The 26,757-nt window shown below is 53.5% G+C and overlaps 2 protein-coding genes across 4 annotated transcripts in view; one reads left to right on the top strand and one right to left on the bottom strand.

Annotated features, from left to right (window-relative positions):
* Positions 1-238: 238 nt before the first annotated feature.
* On the bottom strand, positions 239-6,918 carry g6fl (g6f-like). Of its 2 annotated transcripts, none has more exons than XR_015106854.1 (11): positions 6,812-6,918; positions 5,669-6,001; positions 4,813-5,073; positions 4,521-4,556; positions 3,983-4,309; positions 2,705-2,916; positions 1,430-1,546; positions 1,276-1,349; positions 1,190-1,201; positions 1,056-1,102; positions 239-898 (listed from the first exon to the last, which is right to left on the bottom strand). XR_015106854.1 is itself a non-coding variant. In XM_086155932.1 (11 exons), the coding sequence occupies exons 1-11, from the start codon at positions 6,867-6,869 to the stop codon at positions 895-897; spliced, it is 1,524 nt and encodes a 507-aa protein (XP_086012058.1). In that variant the 5' UTR covers positions 6,870-6,918; the 3' UTR covers positions 239-894. The 2 variants fall into 2 exon arrangements, 1 of the variants encoding a protein (XP_086012058.1); XM_086155932.1 differs by having other exon boundaries at positions 2,662-2,916.
* A 2,200-nt stretch (positions 6,919-9,118) lies between these two features.
* The window catches only part of LOC147229789 (nectin-2), a 44,108-nt gene continuing 26,469 nt past the window's right edge, over positions 9,119-26,757 (top strand). The window contains exon 1 of one of the 2 annotated variants that reach the window (XM_086155430.1): positions 9,119-9,503. In XM_086155430.1, the coding sequence (XP_086011556.1) occupies positions 9,419-9,503 (85 nt within the window). In that variant the 5' untranslated portion in view covers positions 9,119-9,418. The remainder of the gene's footprint in view (positions 9,504-26,757) is intronic. The other variant, XM_086155431.1, reaches the window with a different exon arrangement.

The following is a 26,757-nucleotide window of genomic DNA, read 5'->3' as shown; positions in this document are numbered from 1 at the left end:
TGTCAGCAGACAAAAACCACTTTAAGGTCATTGAAACCGTTTTTGAGCCGGTGCTACGAGTGAGAGGTGATGAAGGCCGACCCCCCGGCAGCCTCCTCGTCTTCTGGTAGCTCTTCCCGCCAACCATTCCTTGTGCGTTCCCGTAGCTACAGGCTAATAGTGCTAGCTTCCTCCTTAGTGCGCTTGATGGTGGCATTTTTGAAAATGTCAGGTAGGAAAGACGGCAAATTCAGAAAAATAAACATGACAGGAAATTTTTATTGAATAAATAGACAAAAATAACCTTGTTTTTTTAAGTATCTTATCTCCTTTTTTTATAAAAATGTGATGGCGTGATGGAAGATGTGGAGATGGGCTGCAGACAGCTGAGAAGATGAGGCATCTCCACTTTCGCAGATGACATTGTGGTCTGTGGTGACAGCGTGGAGCACGTGGAGGAACATCTAGAGCATGACAATACATATGCGGGACTGAAGAATGGGAGCTGACGAAGAAGGTGGATGAGTTCAAGTACAAAGCGGTCCGGAGGGGGGAGGAAGGTTGGGACGGGTGTAGAAATGTGTCATGAACGAAAGGAAAGGTGGAGAAGATGGAGATGGTGAGAGCAGCCTTGGCGTCTGGTTTGGTAACACTGTGGAGAAGCTCGGAGGCAGCAGAGATGAAGATGTGGTGGTTCAGGAAGGAAGGAGTCCGTCAGAGGGACAGCACATGGTAGATGATCTGGAGATAATGTCACGCTGAGATGGTTTGGGATGGTGAGGGAATGCTGAAACTGGAGGTTCATGGATGGATGAGGAGAGGGTGAGAAGAAGAAGAAGAAGAAGAGAGAAGCTCTTCCTTCCTCAAGCTGGAGGCCACGGCAGAGAGATCCAGGTGATCAGCTGTGACGCGCCTCTACCTGGAAACAAACACACACACACACTTGTCAAAGCATGAAAACACACCAAGAAGATGATACAGCGCTGTGTCACACCAATGTCCAGGGCCCGGTGATCAATGAGCGTGAGGAAACACACACACACACACACACACACACACACATACTGGGTACTTACCGCTCCAGTTCCTTGTAGACATCATCCGCTTCTCTTGGCTTCAAGTCCTAGCATGGACAAGGGTGGGGAGGGTGAGGACATCTCTCTCTCACACACACACACACACACACACACACACACTTCTGTGACCTCACCATGTAGATGTCCTGTCGGTAGACGGGGGAGAGGTCAGTGAGATGAAGGTGAAGAGGAGGAGGAGGAGGAGGAGAAGGTGTCTCACCTGTCTTAAGTCCTCCGGGTTCTCGTAGATGTTCTCCACTTCTCCAGAAGGGATGGTCAGAGACTGGGGTCCACCTGCGGGGGAGGGGATTCATGACCGCGAAGGAACAGGGAACTGTCAGAAGACTTGAGATGAATGGGGGGGGGGGACTCACCGCGATCGGAATTGTGTTTCCGTCGCCATAGCAACACGCCGACAGCCCCGGCGGCCAGGGGCACCAGGAGCAGCAGCGCAGAGAGGGAGGGGTGCAGGGAGGTGGCGGGGGGGGACTCTGCACACACACACACACACACATGTGCACACACACACACACACACACACACACACACACACACACACATGCACACACGCTAGTTACAGGCATTTGCATCATGCAGTTGTCAGTCACGGTCGAGTCGCCCCCGTCACTTTACCGCACATGCGTGGACGCTCCGCCCGGACACACCACCTCCACCTGCATCCATCATCCATCCCTTTTTCCCTCCATCCATCCCTCCTTTTCATCATTCATCCATCCATCTGTCCTTCATCCATCCACCCTTCCATCCATCCTTTATTTCTCCATTCATCCCTCGTCCTTTCCTCATTTGTCCATCTGCCCTTCAGTCCTTCATCCCTAATTCTATCCATCATCCCCCATCATCCCTCATCCATCCCTCTGTCCACTCCATCGTCCTTCATCCATTCCTCCATCCATCCACCCTTCCACTCATCCTTAATCCATCCATCCTTCATCCCTAATTCCACCCTTTATCCCTCCATCCATTCCTCCTTTCCCCATCCGTCCCTCATCAGTTCATCCCTCCATCCATCATTCACATATCTTTATCCATCCATCCCTCCATTAGCCATCCTTCATCTCTATTCGTCCCTCCATCCATCCATCCATCCATCCATCCATCCATCCATCCATCCATCCATCCATATTTCATCCCTCATCCATCCACCCTTCCTGTATCTCTCCATTCATTCCTCCTTTTCATCATCCACCTGACCCTCCATCCTTCATTCCCCCATCCATTTTTCACCCCTCCACCCATCCTTAATCCCTCCATCCCTTATTATATCCTTCATCCATCCATCTTTCATCCCTTCCAACATCCACCCTTCCATTCTTCCTACCTCCACCTGTGCTTCCATCCTTCATCCCTCTACCTCTCCTTCATCCCTTCACCCGTCCTTCATTTGTCCATTGATGCCAACCTCCATCCATCCATTATCCATCATTTTTCCATCATCCCTCATTTCACCGTTCATCCCTCCAATTGCCCTTCCATACCAACATCCACCCTTCCCACCTCCACCCATGCTTTTTTATCCTTCATCCCTCCATCCAAGCAAACGTCCATCCACCCACCCATCCCTCCATCCCTCCTTCCATCCTACCTGTCTTTGGCGGCCTGACAGTAATGGATGAGGAGACCCTCACCCCGTTCTTCAGCACCAGGGTGCAGGTGTAGTTCCCGTTTATGTCCTGCCCTGTGATTGGCTGCAGGACGAGGGTGATGGCGCCGGGGCCGTTGCTGTAGACGCGCAGGCGCCGCTCGGGGTCCTCGTGGGTCCACCTGACGGACCGGACCTGGGACTTCTCAGAGTAGTAGCACACAAGCTCCTTCTTCAGGGGCAGCTGACGGAGCTTCACTGAGAGGGTGGAGGGTGATGGGTGGAGGAGAGAAGAATTGATAATAGATATTCATTAGATGATCATCGGTTGATGGGGCTGGAGTCATATCCATCTGCTGTAATCAACCCCCCCCCCACACACACACACAGACACACAAGAACCCACACACACCATTTCAGGTTTGATTAGTGTGATCAGTTGGGGCCCCCACAGCCTCAGCAGGGAGGGGAGCAGGTATAATCATACATAATGAATACTTATAATGAGCAGCAAAGATGTGTGTGTCACATGTTCGGTGTGTGTGTGTGTGTGTGTGTGTGTGTGTGTGTGTGCGGGCGTGTGCGTGTGCGTGTGTGTATGTATGAAGCAAAGTGACAGTGACTGATAGGCTGCTGTAATAGATGCCACCAGGACTGCGATTAGTAAATCCTTCCAAGGCCACCATGACAGGTGTGTGTGTGTGTGTGTGTGTGTGTGTGTGTGTGTGTGTGAGTGTGGAGATGCCGCTCCGCTCGCTTCTTTGCCCCCTGATCTGTCCGCCGTTCCGCCATGCTAATGTTAGCGGCTGGTCGTCAGAGGCGTTCACCGGTTCACACCTTCTTCCCTCCTGCGGTTCACGAGCCCGTTGCCGCGGTGCCGGGTGCGGTCGCTAGGCAACCACCGGAGGTGAGACACGAAGGGGATGTAGTGGGAGAAGGGATTCTGTGGAAATCGGAAGCTGGATGATTTAAAGAGGACCATCAGAAAGTTGCGATATGCTGGGCTGAGGAACATCTCAACGTTCCCGCCACGGCGTCAGCAGTTGTTCTGCTAAGATGGTCCGAAGGTGATTGAAGAGCCTTCTAAGGAACATCAGCGCTTTAAGGAGATTCTTGGTAGCTTGGTGCCCACCTAGGTCCACCCCTGCCCCCAATTTCCAGATACCCCCAAAATTCAGAGCAGGGTTGGGTGTTCTACCACCCTCTCTTGTCTGACTGCTCCTGTTTTGGCAGTTCATGGTTCATCCATGAGGTGGCAGCATTTGCCAAACATCTCAATGAGGTCCTCATGAAGCTGCAGGTCTTCTACCCCCGCCCCCCCTACCTTTTATCACGGTGAGCACCGTCCTCTGGATGAAGGCGTGGTCGTCGAGGAAGACCTCGCAGGTGTACATGCCGGCGTAAGTGCGGTTGGTGGTGAGCAGGAAGGCGAAGCGACCCTCCTCGTGGTTGTGGGGGGGGCCGGCCAACTTCAGCCGGTGGCTCTTTGAGGTCACCAGGGTGAAGTCCTTCCAGCGGTCGTAGAGGTACACCGTCATCTGCAGCTTGGTGTCGGGGGGCTTCCAGGACAGCCTGACGTAGTCCCCCTGCATACGAGGGCAGCGCAGAAGGAAGTCCGTCTGGGCCGCGGCGGCGGCGGAGATCTCTTCACCTGCAGGGGGCAGCGTTGAAGTATTGAAAAGGTGGGGGTGGGGGTGGGCAACTGGAAGAGAGTGTGTGGGTGTGGGTGAGTGTGTGTGTGTGTGTGTGTGTGTGTGTGTGTGTGTGGTTCTGCGACAACAATAGGGATTACGTTCTCATGCACAGCATGCCATTCCGCTAGTCCTGATTGTCGGAGCTGCTGACGTAGGACTTTGGCTCACCATATATGACGTCCCTGAAGGAGGCCACGGTGCCGTCTAAGGGGAGGGGTTGAGATGGAGGTGGAGGTGGGGGTGGGGGTGGGGGTAGGGTGGGGGCGGCAGAGAGAGACATACCGATATGAAATTCACAAGAATCTGGGTCAGTCGAGGAGGCGGGGAACGAGGGCTCCTCTGATCTTGTTTCCGCCTCAATCCCCGATTTCGCTCCGCCTGAATCGGATCTGCGGAACCGACTGAGAAACCGCGGCGGAACCCTCCCCCCCCCCTCCACCCCCGCCTCCCACGGACTCACCGGCGACCAACACCTCCACCTTGAAGCTGTACAGCGGGGCGGTCCACCCGCGCTGGTGCACCCTGCACACGTAGGTACCGTGGTCACTTCTGTCCACCCGCGGTACCTTGGCCTCCGTGCAGTTGTCATTCCGTTCTGTCCTTATGGGGAACCCGGCCGGGCCCGTCCACGCCACGGAGAGCTCCGCCATGGACGGGCTCAGACGGGAGGTCAGGCACAGGGTGCTGTGCTCGGGGAGTGGACCCGACGGCCTCAGGGACACTGGGAACACAGCAGGGACAAGCACTGGCAACAAGTACTCTTGGGGTACCCTTGGAGTACTCTCTGAGTACCCTTGGAGTACTCTCTGAGAGGTCCTGGAGTGCTCTCCCAGTACTCTCGGAGTACTGGAGTACTCACCACACAGTGACCAAGTCAGACTGAGAGGGTGAGTGAATGGATACATGAGGAGGTAGCCCTGTCAGTAAGAGCACAAGGGCAAGTTGAAGGAAGTGATGAAGTTACTTGTCAAGAAGCTGGTGAGTAATGGTCAGAAGTAGGTTCATTCATTCATTCATTCATCCATCTATAAACTGTTTTGCTGATGGTGGTTTTTCAGGTGGCCAGTAGATTACGGAAGGAAAATCAGAGAACCCAGAAAGGGAGAACATGGAGAGAACAAAAGGGAGAAGCTGGTCGTCCTCGAACAGGGACGTCCTAGCTGTGAGCTTGGAGAACAGCTGCGTGGAGAACATGAAACAGATGAGGAACCAGAAGTGGAGAATCTTCTGAAGATCCTTTCAACATCAAGCCCACAAAGAAAGAGCCATCACATGGAGATCTACAGACGGCCTTCAGGACTCTCTGTGGGTTCTACCTGTGAGCACCACCAGGAGGATCACCCTCTGCATCAAGGGCCTCTGGTTCTCCTGGACCATGCAGATGTAGAGGCCCCCGTCTTCGGCCCGCGGATGGAAGAGCAGCGAGAAGTTCCCGCTGTCCCGGTAGAGATGGTCCACCAGACGCATCGGCGGCTTGGATGAGCTCGCGGACACCTCCATCCTCTCGTTAGAGGAGAGCACCAGCTTCAAGTTGTCCTCCTGCAGCGGGCGGGACGTCCAGACCACGCCCACTGGCCCCCGGGTGGTGCTGTGGTTGCAGGGCAGGGTGACGGGGGCGTCCTCCTGGCCCACCACTATCTCGTCCCAGCCTGGTGGAGAAAGAATGGGCTTCCAGTCAGAAGGCCTGGGAGGGTTCCTGCAGCGATACGTTAAAGAACGCGCTCCGCCGGGAGGAACACGGGAGGAACCAAGGAGGAACATGGAGGGAACTCAAAAGGCACACTGGAGACACATTGGAGGAACTTGTTAAGAACATCGGAGGAATCCAGGAGGAACCCAGGAAGAAAATTGGAAGAACCCAGAGGCGCATGGGAGGAGCCCAGGAAGAACATGGGATGAATATGGGAGGGATGTTGGAGGAACATGGGAGGAACATGGGAGGAACATGGGAGGAACATGAGGCGAGCCTGGGACGAATCCAGGGAGAACTCAGGAGGACTATTGGAGGAACAGGAGAGGAACCCAGCATGAACACGAGGATTCCAGGCAGAACATGGGAGTATCCCTGGAAGAACGTGGGAGGACAACAGGAGGAACCCACTTCTTTAAATGTTCAAAATGCTCTAAATGTTTTCACTTTTCACAATGCTCTTCGAGTCTGAAATGATCTCAAAGTTCTGAATGTCCTCAAGGCGATCGTCACCAGGAAATGTCCCTTCATCTCCGTCTTTAGCTCCATATTTGGAGAAAAGCTGTGATAACGTTGCTGCAGAACCTGCGAGGAACAACCTGGAGAACCAAGAGAACCTGCCACTGACTTCTACCTTCTGCTCCACGATGCCCTGCTCCGTGTCCGCCTGCAACTTAGAACCTGAGAGACGTTCTGCGGGAACTTCCGTTCCCCTCCCAGGTTCCCCAGAACCGAAGACCTCCTCCCCTCTACGGACCGGGTTCCTTACCTGCTGAAGAGACACTGGAGATGCAAACCAGAACCAGAGTCAGGAGCCTTGGTTCCATCCTGAGGTTCTCCGGACCGCAAAGGAGACGCCGCTCCTTCAATGCTGAGCCGTCGCTGCCGAACTGATGGCACGTCAAGACTGCAGAGCCGCTTCCTGCCTGACAGGAAGTCCCTCCACCAGCCGGAGACAATTTGCAGGAAACCACTGCTCATGGAGAACCTCTGGACCACAACTGATAACGGACGGCGGCCAGGGACCGAGGGACGGCTGGAGGTGGAGAACGTAAGTAAGGGATGGATGCAGGACAGCGGGCAGTAAACAAGGGATGGGCAGAGGTGGAGAACGGAAGGGATGGATGGAGGACAGCGGGCAGTAAACAAGGGATGGGTGGAGGTAGAGAACAGAAGCGGAGGTTGGATGGAGGTGGAGAAAAGCGGACAGGAAACAAGGGGTGGGCAGAGGTGGAGAACGGAAGCAAGGGACGGGTGGAGGTGGAGAACGGAAGCAAGGGACAGGTGGAGGTGAAGAGCAGGAAGCGAGGGAAGGGTAGAGAGTGGAGGCGAGGTAAAGGTGGATAGTGTGAAGTCAAGGGTGGTTTGGGGTGGAGTAAGGAAACAAGAGATGGGTGGAGGTAGAGAATGGAAGTGGAGGACAGGAAGGGAACGGAAACTGGATGGGTGGAGGTGGAGTGCAGAATCAAGGGACATTTGGAGGTGGAGTGCAGAGAAGATGGACGGATGGAGGTGGAAGCGGGGAATGGGTGGAGGTGGAGTACAAAAGCGAGGGATGGGTGGAGGTGCGGAGCTGCACTCATCTCTCCAACCCATTAATGTCTGTAATTAAACCAAAGGTCTTATCGGTTCCTTGGAGCTCCATCACTGTGTCCCTCCATTATCACCACCGTGGGGCAGGAGGGGGCGGTTGTCCAATCACAGTATGGGGGGGGAGAGGTTGTCCAATCACAGGGCGGAGGTGCTGGAGGAGGAGGAAGAAGGGGGAGATGCTTTTAAGAGTCGAGGGGTAAATTATCAGCGGCGGCTAATGAGTGGCTAACGGGCTGAAGGACCGGGGAGGAGGAGGGGTGGTGCAGGAGGACTTGGAGAAGATGCAGGGAGGAGGAGTGAAGGTGCTGGTGGGAGGGGGGGAGGTGGTTTGGAGCTGCTGGAGGAGGTGTGAAGGTGATGCAGGAGGACTTGTTTCAGATGGTACAGGTAGGAGGTGTGAAGGTGGTGTTGGAGGAGGCGTGGAGATGCTGCAGGTAGAAGGTGTGAAGATGGTGTGGAGGTGATGCAGGACGACTTGTTTCAGATGGTGAAGGAAGGAGGTGTGAAGGTGGTATGAAGGTTGTGCAGGTAGAAGGTGTGAAGATGGTGCAGGTAGGAGGTGTCATGGTGGTGTTGGAGGAGGTGTGAAGGTGGGGTTGGATGAAGTGTAGAGATGCTGCAGGTAGAAGGTGTGAAGGTGGTGTTGGAGGAGGTGTGAAGGTGGTATGAAGGTTGTGCAAGTAGGAGGTGTGAAGGTGGTGTTGGAGGTGTGGAGATGCTGCAGGAAGGAGTTGTGAAGGTGGTATGAAGGTTGTGCAGGTAGGAGGTGTGAAGGTGGTGCAGGTGGTTTTGGAGGAGCTGTGATTGTGGTTTTGGAAGAGGCTTTTGAGAAGGTGCAGGGAGGAGGTGTGAAGGTAGTGTTGGAGGTGTGAAGGTGATACAGGAGAAGGTGTGAAGGTGTGAAAGATCTCTTGATCTCCTCCTAATCTTCTGGAACCTGCAGATCTTCTGGGTTCTCTGCTTCTCAAAACTCAAGAACAACTTTCACACCTGGCACGCGCACAAACAAGCACCCCCCCCACAATACATAAAGTTAAGCTGCGCATGCGCGGGCCACCGCCAGAGGGCGCTGCGCACCTCCACTTCCCGCTCCGTCGGAATTCACTTTTTTTTTTTTTTCCCAAAATTGTATTTATTTTATTTATTATCTGTGAAAGTCACGTCTTTTCCACGGAAGACACGCGCACGCATCGCGACACCGGCGTCCACTTTTCCGCTCCCCAGCGGAGGGACACATTTACCAAGGGGTACAACCAGTGTTTTCAGGGTAAACACACTTCCGGGCGATGTCAACAAGTGCACACACACACACACACACACACACACACGCGTAATTGGTTCGTGGGCGCGCCCCCCCCCCCCCTCCCGCCTGATGACGTCACCCCGCCCGCTCACTCAGGCAGAGGAACTATTTGTCTGGGCGGACCGAGCGGAGCGGCACTCCTCCTCCGCCGGCGTGGGGGGGCGGGGAAAGAAAGAGAGGGAGGGAAAGAGGGAGAGAGAGAGGGAGAGAGAGAGAGAGAGAGGACGTCCACCTGAGCGAGTCCCGCGGATAACAACCGGATACCGGCGGTTCGGGACACTCGGAGCCCCGCAAGTTTCTGTTCCCGCCTCGGCGGAGGTTTTTTTTTTTTTCCTCCCCACCGGAGCGGCTTTCCCAGCTTCCAGAACAACCTTCCTTCCTGTCCTGGTTCCTCGGAGAACCTCGGAGAACCTTCCCCCCCCTTTCCTTTCCCTGGTTCCCTCCCTCCCTCCTCTTCCCTCCGACACACGTCCCGCGGTCATGGCGAGATTCGACGGCCGGAAGTGGCTCGGCGGCTCCGGGCGGCTCCCGGCGCTCCTCCTGCTGGCGGCGGTTCTGACCCACGGTAAGGAAAAACACTTCTTCCAGGAACTCCACCTGCCGACAGGTGCGCCTCTCACCCTGCCAATCGAAACCTGGGTGTGTGTGTGTGTGTGTGTGTGTGTGTGTGTGTGTGTGTGTGTGTGTGTGTGTGTGTGTGTGTGTGTGTGTGTGTGTGTGTGTGTGTGCGCGCGCGCGCCTCTGCTCTTTGACCGGAGTTTCGGTCGCTGATTCACCGCCATGTTTGGTGTTTTTCAAGGTGTGGCCCCTCAGGTGCCTCCTCCACCTTCTCCTCTGGTTTCTGTCCAGCTGAGAGGAGACTGGTCTCCTGCTGGTTCTCCTCAGAGTTCCTGACTGGAGAACCCCCCCTTCCCCTTAAAGATATTCTCCTTTTTAACTTCCTACACACCCTGGAGGTTCTCCTGCGGAGGCGGAGGTCACCAACCTCCACCTCCTGGAAGATCTCCGACCCGTGTGTTGGGGGTTGGAGGGGTCAGGTGTTTCCCATCCCTGCTCGGATCACCTCCTAAACATGGGAGAAAACACTCATCACGTTCTCCACCTCATTTCCATAAGAATGTGTGTGTGTGTGTGTGTGTGTGTGTGTGTGTGTGTGCTGTAATTGGGGCGAGAATGTGGGTCTGGACTCGTGACGTCCTCGCCAGAGGACGACGGAGGTGCCCTCTGACTTTTTCATGCCTCCGACCTGCTGGTTTCGTCTTCAATTGTGTGTGTGTGTGTGTGTGTGTGTGTGGGTGGAGTTGGTAGATACGAAACGAGAAGGTGGTTTGACCAGCAGGAGCAGAAACTCAACCTGTTCCTCTGCATTTTTTGTCCCCCAGTCTCCATCCTTCTCCTCCAACCTCCTCCACCCGCTCGCTTTGAGAGCAGATTAAGTCGTAACGTTGAAATTCAATAAGATGGATTTCTAATTAAGAGGCGCTGCTGTAGTTAAACCCTTCAGCTGGTGTGTGTGTGTGTGTGTGTGTGTGTGCGCCCCCCCCCCTGTTCTGAAATTGCGCTCCCCACTAACCCCTGCGACAGGTCGAGTTAGCGTGGGACCGCGGATGTGGGTCAGGAGCGCTTGGCCCGTTACCATGGAGATGTTTTCATAGGGCGGAGGGTGGAGGTGGGGGTGGGGGGTCACAAAGGGGGGGTAGATGTCGCTGCATTGTGTTTATGGCTGAGTAAGCCGTGGGGGGGTCTGAGAAACTTCTGGGCATGCGTGGAGGAGGTGGAGGTTCCCAACTGTGTGTGGAGCTCCTCCACCCAAACTCTGGATGTTTTATTTTTCTTTCTTTGAGTTGAGATTGTAAGGAAGCGAGCCCCCTCTTCATGGCGGGATGCAGCTGAGCTTCCTGATTGGCCGATAACCAGCCAGCGATTAGCACAGGAAACCCCCCTCCGCCCTCCACCCTTCTTCTCATCTCTATTTATTCCCAGAGCTTTTGTTTGACTGCCCCCCCCACCGGCTCAAGGCCAGTCTGTTTATGACGGCGTGCAGCCAGACAGGGAAAATAAACCCACGTGACCTCGCTCAGGTCCGCAGGTGGGTGGAGTTTGTGTGTGTGTGTGTTTGTGTGTTTGTGTAACCCACAGGTGTGTGTTGGTGCATTGCATTGTGGGAACAGTGAACAGAAGTGAAGTGTCTTTACCGTCAGATGTTTGGAATTAGACCCCCCTCACCCGTGTTATCTCTCCTGGCTGACAATGTAGCTACGCACACACACACACACACACACACATATACACACACACATGCTTCGTCGACTCAGAGGAATGTAATTGGCGGATCGCGGGTTTTTTTTTTTTCCTTCGGCGCTGTAATAGGACGGAGAAGTGAGTCCTCGCCGTGTCGACCCCCCCCCCCGCCCCCCAGGGGGTCCGGGGTGGGGGTGGGGGGGGTCCGGATTGGGGAGTTTGGGGGGGTCGGTGGGGGGGGGGGGGGGTCTCTCTGTTTCTGTTAATGGCTGTTGTGCGGCGGGTCTTATCACTGAGACCATGTAAATGAGCTGTCCTCCTCCCCCGAAGCACCGGCTCTGTAAATGTCAGGGTTCTGAAAAGGTTAGGGGTGTGTGTGTGTGTGTGTGTGTGTGTGTGTGTGTGTGTGTGTGTGTGTCTATTAACACATGCGCACGCACGCACACACACACACATGTCGATAACAGTTCCCTTCCGTAACCCTTCTCGTTTAATCGATGTTAAGTTTTTCTTACTCTGTCATAATGTGTGTGTGTGTGTGTGTGTGTGTCTGGGTCTGTGTGTGTGTGTGTGTGTGTGTGTGTGTGTGTGTTGTGGCTCCACTTGAGTATGTGAGGGTGGGGGGTTGATATCACGCATCTGGTAGGCAAGGAGGTAGAAGAAGCTGCTTTATCTCTTGTGATGGAAGTGTTTGTCGTCTGCTCTTCGTCATTGGATACGAAGCTCTGCTGAAGAGGAGGAGGAGGAGGAGGAGGAGGAGGAGGAGGAAGAAGAAGAAGAAGAAGAAGGAGAAGAAGGAGAGGGGGAGGAGGAAGAAGAAGTAGAAGAAGAGGGGGAGGCAGAAGAAGTAGAAGAGGGGGAGGAGAAGGAGGAGGGAGGGCCTGACATGGTTTATTTATTTTGCTTTGGTCCGAATGAGTGCGCAGTCAGATTTATCATCAGCAGTGACGGGAAACGCTAAGCATCCATCAGGATCATTGTTGACTTTCATATTATGGGATGGAGGTGGCGGAGCGGCGCTCCTCCTCCTCTTCTTCTTTTAATTAAAAAAAAAAAAATGTTTGCGGTCTGTAGCACATTCTCTGCCGCTGAAGAATCAGAGAAGTGGAAGGGAGACGGGGCTGGAAGTCCAACTGCATTCCAATAGAAGGGTGGAGTGTGCGTGTGTGTGTGTGTGTGTGTGTGTGTTGGCCTCATCAGCAGCCTGTTATCTCCGGCAGACATCACATCTCTTAGCCCCCCCCCCCGACTCTTTAAGGACACTTTTCCTGCAGCTTGTTAGTAATGATGGAGGTTCTTCCTGCCCCCCCAGCTGGAGGACCAGGATGTTCACGTCTAATTTGTAGAAGATGGAGATAATCAATAGCCAAAGCTGATCAGATCAGTCACAAGCGGATGCGCTCATGTGACCTTGGTCTGTGTTGACAAACTGGGAGTGGTGGGAAGAATCCGGTGCTTTGCCCCCCCCCCCCCGTTACCTGGACGACGGCGGCGGCTGACGTTGTTTACTTCCTTGTTCACTTCGCTTCCACTTCCCTTCCATTTCGTTTGCGTGTGAGGCCTCCAGACTGAACTCAGCACTTTGCAGCCGAGCCAGGCTGAGCTTACACACACACACACACACACACACACACACACACATATATACATATACACACACGAATAGATGTGCAAATGTATGGACACACACACACACACATGGGGAGCCAATTGGCATACACTCACTCACACACACATACACAAATATATACACATGGACAGATGCACAAATGTATGGACACATCGGTGCGCACACACACACACACACACACACACACGGACAGATACACACACCTGTATGGATCCATAGGCATACACACGCTCTGTAGACCCATAAGCATGCACACAAAGACACACACACTTAAACACAGGGACGGATATACACAAGGATGGACACACACCTGCACGGACACATAGGCATGCACACACACACACACACGCACACACATGGATAGGTGCACAAACTTATGGACACAGGGACGTACAGACACACACCTGCATGAATCCATAGGCAAACACACTCACTCACATACACACACACGTAAAGATGTACACAAGGTTGGACAAACACACACACACACACACATAGATAGCTGCACAAACGTATGGACACGTAGGCACAAACACACACCTTCACATACACACACCTGCATGGATCCATAGGCAAACACACACGCATGGATACATACATACACATTGTGTGGAGACACACACACAGAAAAAGGAGCACATATGCACGCACACACACACACACCCCACCCCCGTGCACGCCCCTGCTCATTAGCAGTCACCTTAATGTGTCTAAATGTGGTTTGCGTTATTGATCTGCGATCGGTTGCCGGGTGATGCAGTGTCCTCATGTGATATTGAAAACACACGGCAGTGTGAAGTATCCGCCCCCCCCGTGTCCTCTGGGGGGGGCGGATACCGGGGTTCCTCCTCTGCACCCCGAGTGTGAAGAAGAAGGCAAAGCAGGATGGCGGGTTCCTCCGTCCCGGCCGCAGATATGTGGACCAGAACCAGTTCCACATCTTTTTATTTTTAGCTTCTCCATTTCCTGCCACATCCTCTTTTTGCAACGTGTTATTACTCAGGAACAAACTCGCGACGAACGGACAAGTGACCGAGCGGGAAGCGGCGTCGGGGAAAAGGGGGCGGGGCTTCTGCCGCGACCTTCTCAGAGTCATAGCTGTTGGGGTGTCGGTTCAGGAGAAAGCGGAACCTCCCTCCGCTAGCGCTCGCGGATCCTCAGAGGAGATGATCTGGTCTCCTCAATGAGGTTCTGCGTCCTCGATTCTGGCAGGTCGGCGGTTCCGCCACGGAGATCAGCTCCGTGTCTGAGCATGTTAGCAGGAGAACCGGGAAACCGTGCACGTTCCTGCATGTTCAGGCAGCAGAGCTGAGCTGCAGTCGGCTGAGTGGTGGTGGATGTTGGACAGGTTTCTGCTGCAGGAAGTGTGTGTGTGTGTTTTATTGACCAGTGGAGACCATGACCAACCTTGACCCCCAACACACATGCATCATGTGTACACACACACACACAGCATACACGGAGTCAAGCATGCATGCAAACACACACATGGCGTCAGCACTGTCAAGCGCAATTGCACACACACACACACACACACATGCAAAGTCATGCTCACCCACATAACCAAACATTGAGCCAAGCACGCACACACACACACACACACACACAGAGTCAGGTAAACACACACACACACACATAGGGAGTCAGGTATGCATGCAAACACATGGAGTTAGACACACACACACACACACACACACACAATCAAGCATGCTTGCAAACACACATTGAGTCAGAGAGACACACACACACAGACATAGTCAGTCGGACACACAAACAGGTATGCACACACGCACATATGCGGAATCATGCATACAAACACACACACACACATGGAGTCAGGCGTGCTGCAGCCTCTGACTTTGACAAGGTCGAGGCAGATTCTTTCCCGCTCCAGGCCCGAACAGCTGACTGGAGGAGGAAATTGAATTCGGTGTGACGGGTTCTGGTCGTGGTCCGGGGGGGCGGGGGGGGGGGGGGGCAGGCAGGTACCCCCACTTCCGGAGCGAAGAAACCCTGTGATGTCATAGAAACGGTTTCCCACGCACCTTTCTGTGGTCAGAACCCGTGGACGGGGGCGGAGCTCCAGATGAGGGGGAGGGGTTAGTTAGGCTCCGCCTTCTCCGTTTAGCCCCCGACTCTCCGCCCTTTGATTGGCCGCCGTCTCCCATAGACTTCCCGGTCAGAGAGTGAACATCCTACGCTTTCTGTTCTCTCCGTTTGCTCCCGCCCTCCATCCTCCTCCGCCTCGCTCCCTCCATCCACCTCTCCAAGTCCAAACTCCGACTCTAATTTGCCTCCTTGCTCTACTTTCCTCTCATATTTCTTTAACGCCAGCCCTCCTCCTCCTCCTCCTCCTCCTCCTCCCTGCAGACATTTATTTTGCAGCTCTTCCTCCCTCTCCTAACGAGGTCCTCTGCTCCTCTTCATCCACACATCAATCACCCCCCCGTCTCCTCACGGTGAGGAACACCACCCACTCCGAGCCCGGTGGGCTTCTTCTCCATTTTTCTTTTTTTTTGTTGTTTGAAGGTTGAGTTGCAGTGACACTCTTCCTCCCTCCTCTTCCTCTCTCCGTCGCCGGTCCGGGCAGCAGAGCGGCTCCCTCGTCACCGTCACCTCCCTGCACGAAGCGGCGGCGGCGGCGGCGGCACACGTCCGGCGTGCTGCTGGCGGGGACGGGGGATCTGAGGCTTAAATGGCTTCATTATAGCGCGACGATGAAGGGGAGGGGGAGGTGACAGCAATGTCAAGTCACCGTGTGTGTGTGTGTGTGTGTGTGTGTGTGTGTGTGTGTTCCTCACCGGTTGGCTGGAGGTTTGTCCACGACGGGTGGGGTTTCCCTGTTGGAGTGTTTTGATAGTTAGCATCTTTGAGAATTAGCATCTGAGATGAGGCAAGGAAGAAGGTGGAGCACGCACGTGAGCTATTTCCTCATGCCTTCGATTTGTGGAGAAGGAAGGAACAGAGTGGTCGTGCACGACCTCATCCACGTCCTCCAATCGTACAACTTCTGCGGTTGTCCAGGTGGTCCAGATTGGAACCAACCAACCAACCGTGAGGTTGTTTCTCCACCCGGATGTGAGCGTATCTGCAGGAGGCCCTGGACTGGATCGTACCATTCAGTCTAAAAGTGGTCAGACCTCATGAACCAAAACCAGGTGTAAACTAAGCCCACCCCCGTCCTGCGTGACAGTTGGTTCGGTCCGGCAGGCGACACGGGTCAGTCAGCTTCCTACTTCCTCCGACAAAGTCACTAAAGATGCCATCAAGATTCGGGATCCAGCGCTTGTTTTAAGTGGGTGGAGGACGAGGGGGGGCTATCTTCTCATCTGACAAGTACTTGCCCCCCCCACCCCCCCTCCAACTGCCACCCCGCTGTGGTTGTTTGCTCACTCTCCCCCAGGTGGCCGCGAGCGCCTCCTGATTCCTCCTCCTTTTTAAGAGCTCTGAAAGAAAACGCTTTAAACAGCCCTCCACCGCCTCCACCCTCCTCCACCCCTTCTCCTAACAAGCTCGCGGCTGATTTGTGCACCAGTGATTCATGAATTTATCTCTGACACGGCACAGTCATGCCTCGTGCGTGTGTGTGTGTGTGTGTGTGTGTGTGTTGTCTGAGCAGCAGGAGAAGGCTGGAGGGTGGAGGAGAGAATGGGGGTGAAGGTAGAAGCGGGGGAATGTGCCGCGATGCCAGCCGTGATTACAGCTATAGCACTCCGGGTTTAAACACACATTTAAATAGACGTCGCCCCAGGTGTGTGTGTGTGTGTGTGTGTGTGTGTGTGTGTGTGTGTGTGTGTGTTTAATAGGAGCCCCAGAGGCGCCACCTTCCAACTTTTCCCGGGTTTGTTTATCTCTGCTCCCCATCCTCCAACCGCCCCCCCACCTTTCATTCTCTACTTCTTGACACTTAATTGGTTCTTCTGGCAGGGATCACGGTTCCTCCACCTCCACCTGAGCCTCACATGGCCTCCACTCTTGCAGGATGAGCACGGGGGAGGACGGGTGGCGGCGGCGGTGATGGTGGTGGTGGCTGTCAGAGCAGAGTGATGGATGGCAGGAGGCCACGGATGAGGAGATCTGGGAGTTTGATGGACACCCTCCTCCTCCGCTCCCCCCTGGTCTTTAGGAGATTAAAGAAACCTCCACCCCCGCCGCCGCCATTTCCATATTCCTGCCTCAAAGGTCTGAAACTAGAACCTTCAGAAGATCTTCCATCGTTTCACCGGATGACATCATCCCCCCCCCCCCCCCCCCCCCCGGGGTTCTCCGGGAACCTCATCCAATCAGGTGACAGGATGAGTGACACGTCTCCAGGAGGTTCAGCATCTCCCTGGATTGGTTCTGTTCCTCATCTCTCACACTCCTGGGTGTGTGTGTGTGTGTGTGTGTGTGTGTGCTGCGCCCCCGTTGTTTGGATGCAGCCCACGTTCTCCATCAGAACCGCCACCGTTCCCTCGTCTCCATTTTTTCGGCGGCGTGATGAAGGACTGGGTGCGTCCAGTGGAGGTCACCCGTTGACCTTCGTCCACCGCCACGCTGGATGCGATGAGGTCACATCCTGTCCTTCAATAAACCCATCCGTCCCAATTATTGCGTGTCACTTCCTACCTGCAGTTGCACCAAATACTTCCTGAGCCAAGATGGCGGCGCCACCTTGGCAGTTTCCTTTAGATGACCTCCCGCATGGAAGCTCTTTGCCTGACGTTAGCTTCGATTGGTTGAGTGCTAGTCACATGGGTTGGTCACATGACTCGCAGATGAAGAAACTCGTGATGGGAGAAGGTGAAGGTGTCCATGAAGGTCATGGAGGACCGATGAAGGTGTTCTAGACAAGTGTGTGTCTGTCAACGAACGCAGTGAAGAGCGCACGTAAACCCCCATTGTGTTGTGGTAAAATGGGTCGAGTGGAGGCGGAGCCAACCTGCTTCAGGTTAGCCGAACCGTAGTCATGTGACCGGCATGTGCCGTCTGTTAGAAAATGGCGGCGACCGCCGTTGTTCCATTTCATGTAGTGAAGGAGGCGGAGCTTAGAAAAAAAAAAACCAACACCGCCAATTGTTTTTTCAAACGCGTGTACATGAAGGTGGCGCCCAGGTGTGTATGTATATGTGTGTGTGTGTGTGTGTGTGCGCGTGCACGGATGGTCTGCGCACACGGCAGCCGCCGCAGGTGACAACTGTTGCCGCTCTAGCTGTTTCCACTAGTTCCATGTCCAGATGGATGGAGGGCCTACAGCAGGCTGCAGGAATTCCCACAGTAGCTGTGTGTGTGTGTATGTGTGTGTGTGTGTGTGTGTGTGTGTGTGGGGTGTAATCCAGAGCAGGTGCAGCCTCCGAGGGCATTTGTGCGGTTGGTTGAAACGTGAGGCGCCAGCCTTTGTGCTTGGGTCAAGGCTCTGGGAGGAGATGTTTGTGGAGGAGGGTGGAGGTGGAAGGTGGAGGTGGGCGGAGGAAGCCGGAGACGGCGTCGGCGAGGACACAGTGCGAGGTTTGTCCACGTCTCCGTGCCGCCGCTCCGCTCTTCCCCTTCATTTGCTGCCAGGCTACGCCGACGACCCGACCTCCACCCTCCCTCCTCCTCCACCTCCTGTGAACATCTCCTCCGGGGAGGTGTCCTTCACCGGGCGGCGGCGGCGGTAACCGCCATGTTTGACGCAACCCTGTGTAAACACACCGAGTGCACGTAAAGTGTGTCTTTTCCCCCCATTGTGTTGCGGCAGGATGGGTCGGGTGGAGGCGGGGAGGGGGCCGTCGGGTGGAGGCGAGGGATAAGAGGGTCATTCATCCACCTCCCCACCTCCCTCGCAGGCCTTTCATCTTCACACAGGCCTCTCTTGTTCGGCAGGGCTCTCCGAGGAGGCAGGAGGTGAGGGGGTGGAGGAGGAGGTGTTAGTGAAGGAACCAGGAGAGGGATTCAAAGTCTTTGTCGTCATACCCAGCGTACAATGAAATTGTCCTTTTTAGTTCGCCGTGAATGTCTACTAGTATCGCTAACGTGGTAATTACATGGTAATTACATAGTAATAAATGTTAGCAGTATAGTAATAACACAAGTGTGTTGGTTCCAAACCCCCCCTGACGGCGATGAGCGACAATGAGTTCTTCAGTCTGGAGGTTGTACATTTCGTTCTTCTGCGCCTCCGGCCTGAGTGTAGAGGCGTTGAAGTTGTATGCTCGAACGTGGGGGTGAGATTTGATGGTGGAGCCAGCTCTCCTGTGGACTGTGCAGGGAAGGCGGTGGAGTTCTGTTGATCTCCTTCGCAATCCTCGATGCTCGTTTTCAGTGCAAAGCGGCGACACGACCGGCTCAAATGCTCTCGTCCATGTGGCTGAAGGAGCTGCCGAGGATCTTCTGCGACTACGGCCTCCTCAAGTGTTGTCGGCCCTTCTGTCAGGTGTTGAGGGACCAGATGGGGTCTTCGCAAAGGTGGACGCGCAGGTGTTCAACATTGCTCACCCTCTCCACTTCAAGCCCCTGGATGAACAGTGGCCCTCCTGATGTCAACTATTATCTCCTTCATCATGTCTACCTTCATGGTGGTCCAGTGGCCTCCTCCATCCTGTAGGCCGTGGCGACCTATCTCGCATGGAGATAACGTTGTCCATGTGGAAGGAGACAATGTCTAGGGTGAAGAGGGTGCAGAGAATGGGGTTGGGGACGGCATCCCTGGGGAATACCTGTGGTTGAAGTCCTATCAGATTGGGGTTTGTTGGTCAGGATGTCTAGGATCACAGATGGTGCTGGATGATGGTGTTGAAGCTGGAGGCGTAGTCCACAAAAAGGATCATGACGGAGGAGCCTTTGTCTTCTCGGTGGAGTGTGAGGACTTTGGTGTCAGAGATGGACCTCCTGCGCCAGAAGGCAAACCTCAAAGGGTCCGGTATGCTTCTGAATGTTGGTCAGCACCACTCCTTCCAAACTCTCCACGATGATCGGAGTGGGTGCTACTCAGTCGGGCAGGTGGGCGGAGTCTTCCTGGGAAGGGGGATGATGGTTGTGGTGGAGGTGAGAACATCAGCCAGCCTATTGGCTCTGAGGGCTTGTCCAGGGCGGTTGTCCGGTTCTACTGCCTTGCAGGGGGGGTTGATCCGTGAGATCCGGTTGGAGGTCTCAAAGCGGGCGTCGAAGGTGTCCAGATCGTTCGGCGGGCTCTCTGCTCTCAGCCGGTGATGCCGGTGGAGGTCGGAGGTGTGCTGAAGACCTCGCCTCATCCAACATACCATGAGGTTGATCGTGAAGGACACGTGGAAGGATGGCGAGCCACAGGTTTCAGCTCCGCCTGCAGCTTCAGATCCCCCACATCTCATTTCATCTCCTTCATCCTCTGCCCGAGCGCGCACACACACACACACACACACACACACACACACACACCATCTCCCAGGCGGAGGAGGTTCCAGTCTGTCTGTTTGCTGATGACTCCAACCGGAGCAGATGTGATGCTCGGCAGCTGTTGCTCATCACCCCCCTCTGCTTCCCCTCTGCTTCCCCCTCAGCATCTCTCCAGTACTTTCTTCTCCATCTCCTGGGTTTGAGGGGGGTTTGGTTCATGTGCGTTTCTCCGGGGAACGTCTGGCTGGAGCTCCAGCCCTCGGGGCTCCTGAGCTCGATGGCCTGTCAGCGTCCTGCCAGGTGTGTGTGTGTGTGTGTGTGTGTGTGTGTGTGTTTCACTTTCCAAGAAGCCGGTGTGCCTGGATGTGCAAGTGACGCTCCCCATTGGGAACATCAGCGGATCCAACTGCTAATGATTCTAGAAATCTCTTAATAGTGTGTGTGTGTGTGTGTGTGTGTGTGTGTGTTACTGAAACTCTGATAAGAGATATTGACCCCCCCCTCCCCCCCATCCCGGATGATAAGATTACATCAAGGCCAGATCGTTGCTGCTTTCCTATTCACTTTATCTCCCTCCCCCTCGCCGCCGCCATGATGGCGAGCGGCGTCTCGGTGGATCCGGCGAGGAAACTCTGCCCCCCCCCCATTTTGAGGACGCCACTAATTAGCCCGCGTCTCTGATTAGCTGGCGTGTGTTTGATCAGCGCCCTCCACCCCGAAGCTCTCCTCCCTCTGTGGAGATGGTGCCATCATTCGGTGAGGAACTTCTGAACACACACACACACACACACACACACACACACACACATACATGCGCGCACGCAGCCGGCAGCCTCTTTCCTCGGCCTCCCGGAGACGTGGCAGGTGGTCGCTGCCGGCGCAGTCGTTTGAAACCCCCCCCCCCCCCACACACACACCTTCATTGAAGTTTCCTGCAAAATAAGAGCTTTAGATGTGTTGTTTAAGCGTCCTGCAAAATAAAAGCTTTCAGAAGTTATTTGACTTCCTACAAAATATAATCTTTTTTTTTTTTTTTTTTTTGAACATTTATTAGAACAGGTTCTTTAACAGAGTCATACACATTCTTACAAAACCTCATAACAAGATACACATTATACAATATTCTTTATAGGTCACTCATTTCCTCAATTGCAAGCAAAAAATAAAATAAAACAAAAAAAATAAAAACAAACAAAAAAACATCTAACTCAGTCAAATAGAGATAACATTTTTTAATGGGTGCCCATTTGTCAAGATATAGGTCTGTCTGAAAAATATAAGCTTTTTAAAGGTGTTTCAAAATAAAGGCTTTCAGAAGCGTCATTTAAGTTTATTACCAAATAAAAGCTTTAAGAAGCCCACGAAGTTTCCTACAAAATAAGAGCCTGGATCAGGTTTCAAACACAACCGTTTCACTTGATGCGGTTTGAGAAGGTCTGATTATCTTAAAAATAAACAAGTCAAACGCACGCATTGACTTATTAACTATATTTTCCAACAATTCATGCCATTTTCAACAAGTGGAACTGAGAAATACAAGTCGCTGCAGATGGAAGCTGTTTGGAGAAAGACGGGATTTTGGATTTGAATGATCAGTGTCGGTGCTCATCACTGCACGCTTTTATTTTGCAGCAAACTTAAATGACAGAGCCGTCAGTGTTCCTCAGATCACTCAAATGTAATCCGACTACTTTTTATGTTCCAATTAAACCCCCCCCCCGAGTTAATCAGCCTCTCCGACGCTGGTATTTCCCGCGGGCCGGAGAGAACCTGAAGCAGACGTGACAGCGTTTGACTTCTGAGTCCAACAACAGCCGGAACGTCCGAGTCTTGTTCCTGGTGGCGCGTTCTCCGTGTTCCGGATTAAGCCCCGCCCCCTCGCTGCCGGGATTGGCTGCGGAGGCGTTCCCGTGTGTGAGGCTTTATAGGTTCTGCCGGCCACAAAGTGTGTCCTCCGGGCTGGTTGTCACGGTGACCGTTGATCTGAACCTGTTAGCTGGTGTCGGTGTCAGGGAAGCCCCCCCACCCTGGGGTCACCTTTCACCCCCCCATGAAGGAGACAGGTTATCTTACCTTCCTGGTGTGTGTGTGTGTGTGTGTGTGTGTGTGTGTGTGTGTGTGTGTGTGTGTGTGTGTGTGTGTGTGTGTGTGTGTGTGTGTGTGTGTGTGATTTGGACCAATCAGCTGCTCTCCATGGCTGCCCCCCCCTCCCTCCTGATCTTTGATTGTGTTTTTTGTTCATGACCTCGCCATAACCCCCCCCTCCACACACACACACACACACACACACACACACACACACACACACACACACTGCAAAGAGGCAGAGTCAGGCTGGGGCAGAACAACAACCAGGAAGTGCATACAAATACTATGATAACACACTCCGCCCTGTAGCAACCAGCTAGGTTGAATTACTAGTAGTGTGTGTGTGTGTGTGTGTGTGTGTGTTTGGGGGGCGCTCAGGGCGTCATGTGACAGGTTAAAAATGGCTGATGTGCTGACAGCCGTCTCGACCAATGGGCTTGTCAGTGAGTGAGTGAGTGGCACCTCTGACGCCGCGAGAGGTAGCAGCTGGGGGGGGGTGCGCGCGCACACACACACACACACACACACACACACACACACCTCTTCTATCCGCCTGTCACTCAAGGTGAAGTCAAGGTGAGAAACGCAGCTCTGAATCCTGGATGCTCTCAGCCGAACAGGTGGTTATTACCATGTTGGAGACATGGATGCATACTTTTGTGTGTGTGTGTGTGTGTGTGTGTGTGTGTGTGTGTGTGTGTGACCTGGAGTTAACGTGAGCAGAAGTGGACCCTGGTGTTTTTGACCGTTCCTCATTAGCCGTTGCCTGAGGTTCGCCGTGGGAGAGGCGACCAAACACCAAACCAGAAAGAAATGACCTTTCATGGGGTTGAAAAGACAAAAAAAAAAAACCAAAGGTCGGGCTCAGGCTGGTCGTTTAGTGAATTAACTAACTAGTGGGTTGGGGGTGACCTTTGACCCCTCAAAACCACCTGCACGTCCGCTCACCTGCTTTCCTGGGTTCTTCTGTTCGGCAGCCATTTTTAATTTGAGGAGGATCGACCTCCCCAGCTTCCACATCCTTGTTAGGGATGCGAAAAATAGGATGAACAATCACCTCACGCTAACAAGCAGCACACACACACACACACACACACTCCTCGGCAGTAGACTTTCCTCCAGCGGAGCCTGTCAGAGTCTGACGTGCACACACACACACACACACACACACACACACTCTCACTCCCAGAGATTCATGTGTGAAAGATCAGCTTCGTTGCCAGGCGTTCCGCTGGTGCTTCTGACGGCGCGGCGTGCATAACGGCGAGCAGATCAAGATCTCATCTCAGAGATACCCGACCCCTGCACACACACACACACACACGAAAAACACCACCTTCATCCCCTGCAGGTTCTAGTCTCCTTCAGTCACCAGCAGCATAAACACCCTCCTTTTTCTGCACGGGGTTACGATAACACGGCGAGGAGCCATGGAGGGATGGAGATGGCGGGGGGGGGAGAATGAGCCGTAGGGATAAAAAGGATTTATTCCAAAATGAAAAGACAGGACAGCAGGGCAAGGAGGGCACGGGGGGGGGGGGTGGACTGATGTGTGTGTGTGTGGGGGGGGGGGTCTGTCAGCCAGCCAGTAAGTTATTCAGCCACTTATTCAACGGGTTGAAGCGGCGTCCATTTTTTTTTTTTTTTTTTTTTTGCCCGTGCTCCTCCCCTTGCATTGCATTGTACACTTGTGTTTGCACCGGTGCTTGGTCGCCATTGGTTACCACCCCCTCCCACCCCCGCCGGGTCAGGTACAGTGTAGATGTTGGTGTTTATCAATAATGAAGAGATGAGAGGTGGAGGAGGAACCGGAGGAGAGAGAGAGCGCTGCCTTCTTTCTCGCCCGAGGATGAATTATTTACCCGGTGAAGACGAGAAGAGTGCCTCTTCAGCCTGTGTGTGTGTGTGTGTGTGTGTGTGTGTGTTCGCATCTTACCTTGCAGCCGCTCACGTGGCAGGTGTGTGTGTGTGTGTGTGTGTCCTGTATCGTCCTCGCAGAGCTCCGTCAATGATTAAGTGTGCTCTGTATACTAGCGGCCGAGGGGGGGGCAGCGGGAAGGGACACACACACACACACACACACACACACACACACCGGTGTATTTGGTGCAGTGGATAGATGAGCTGCGCGCTGTGCAGGAAAAACAAATGTCAGGGAAATTAAACAGCAATAAAATAAAACTTTAATTAGTCAGACAGGAGTTCCTGTTCCACAGTAATAACGCATTCATTGTGGTAATAACGCAGTAATAAGTCACAATATTAAAAATATTTTCTCCAAACTCCATTTAACTTTAACCCCCTCCTTTGATAGACGGCCAGAGTGTTGTTGTTTGTTATAAGAATATTTTTCCCATTTTTGGGGCGGTGTTTATTTTTGAAACCAATATCACTTGTTCCTGGAGCAGCCTGTATGCGTGCATGCCTGCGTGTCTGTGTGTGTGTGTGTGTGTGTGTGTGTGTGTGTGTGTGTGTGTGTGTGTGTGTGTGTGTGTGTGTGTCTCCACCCTGTGCAGACGTTCCTCCAGCTGTTCATTCCTCCCTGGCACTTTGAAGCCCCCACTCACTTTCACTTCAGTGGTTTGCACCTCCTCTCCCTCTCTCTCTCTCTCCCACCAGTCAAACTCACTTATCTAATATTTCATCATGTCACTGTGAACAAAGTGCAATGCAGTTGTCACACACACACACACACACACACACACACACACAGCTTCCTGTTGCATCATGGGTGGAGGTGGATGGGGGTGTTGGTTCCCCGCTGCACCTCCGGGCCCAAGTGTTGCGGTTCATCTCCTTCTGCAGTCCCTTGGAAATAAACCTCGGCATCAAACCCCGTCGACCAATCAGAGCACGGCGCCGTCACACACGCCACCCCCCCCCCCCCCACCCACCACCACCACCTTCTAAATTCCACCCACGAACAATTGATTGAGTCAAGTCTTCATCTTTCACTTTTACTCTGGGCTTAGTCAAGCTATGTGTGTGTATGTGTGTGTGTGTGTGTGTGTGTGTGTGTGTGTGTGTGTGTGTGTGTGTGTGTGTGTGTGTGTGTGTGTGTGTGTGTGTGTGTGTGTGTGTGTGAAGGTCATCCAGGGGGGCAGGGCTTCAGCAGGACCGGTCCAGCAGGTTCAGGTCCAGCTGATAAGGACTCTTTCAGGAGCAGTGGGAAATCAAATTCAGCCCAGTCCGTCAATATTGACTCAGTCTTAAAAAGGGCACATGTACTGCAGTATAAGTACCTGTACTGCAGTATAAGTACCTATACTGCAGTATAAGTACCTGTACTGCAGTACAAGTATCTACTACAGTATAAGTGTCCGTACTGCGACTATCTGGGGAACTTTGACCGTCGTCCATTTTTTTCCCCTGTGTGTTCTGGAGTGACCTGGTGGCGCCAAGCTGGCGTGAGAACTTTGCCTCATCTGAAGCGGGCATGCTGGTGGTGTGTGTGTGTGTGTGTTTGTGTGTGTTTGTGTGTGTGTGTGCACAGGGACGTGATTGGCAGCTGAGGACGCTTTTAGTGACATCACAGTTTGGCTCCGGTCTCGCCTTCTGTTAAAGCTCCCCCCTCAAAGATCACTTTCGCGTGTGTGTGTGTGTGTGTGTGTGTGTGTGTGTGTGTGTGTGTGTGTGTGTGTGTGTGTGTGTGTGTGTGTGTGTGTGTGTGTGTGTGTGTGAGGTCAGGCAGGCGGACGACGCCTGACTCAACAGGAAGTCAGCCAATTAAAGAATCCCCCCCTCCCTCAACTCCTCTGCTCCTCCTTGTTTATGTCACATCTTCTCCTCCTCTTCTATCACTCCATTCCTGTCACAGTTTTGTCTTCACACCCGTCACACACACACACACACACACACACACACACACACACACACACACACACACACATACACACACTGATTCATCCCCCCCTCGCAGACCGACGGCAGGAAATATGGAAATGTCAGGGCTACCAGGCGGGGGGGGGGGCACGTTAACATTGTTGGGCTGCCATCGGAGAATGTGTGTGTGTGTGTGTGTGTGTGTGTGTGTGTGTGTGTGTGTGTGAGGACGGGCATCATGTGGGTGTTAAAGACATAATGACGGGTGACATTTGGCTTCTTGTACAGGGCAACGTGTGTGTGTGTGTGTGTGTGTGTGTGTGTGTGTGTGTGTGTGTGTGTGTGTGTGTGTGTGTGAGACTGGTGACGTTGTGTTTACCTGCGGCTGTTAAGTGGTGACACAAGTCTCTCACCCCCCCCACGCCTCCTCGGTTCTCCTTTACCCTTGAACTGTCGCTCCCCCTCTTCCTCACTAAATATTTATTGTCACAATTATTACTCTGAAACTGCAGCGTCTACACACACACACACACACACACACACACACACACACACACACACACACTTTGCAATAACACCTAGCCCTGCCTCCCGTCCTCCCCGCAGCGACCTGCAGTCCTAGTCAGAAAGTCTTCATTCTGCATGTCAAGAGGTTTGTGTGTGTGTGCGCGTGCGTGCGTGTGTGTGTGTGTGTGTGTGTGTGTCT

This window comes from Fistularia commersonii, chromosome 11, assembly GCF_037954325.1.
Source record: "Fistularia commersonii isolate RoL2024-O1a breed Wild chromosome 11, RoL_Fcom_v1.0, whole genome shotgun sequence".
NCBI classification, from domain to species: domain Eukaryota; kingdom Metazoa; phylum Chordata; class Actinopteri; order Syngnathiformes; family Fistulariidae; genus Fistularia; species Fistularia commersonii.
This window is presented reverse-complemented; position numbering and strand designations above follow the sequence as displayed.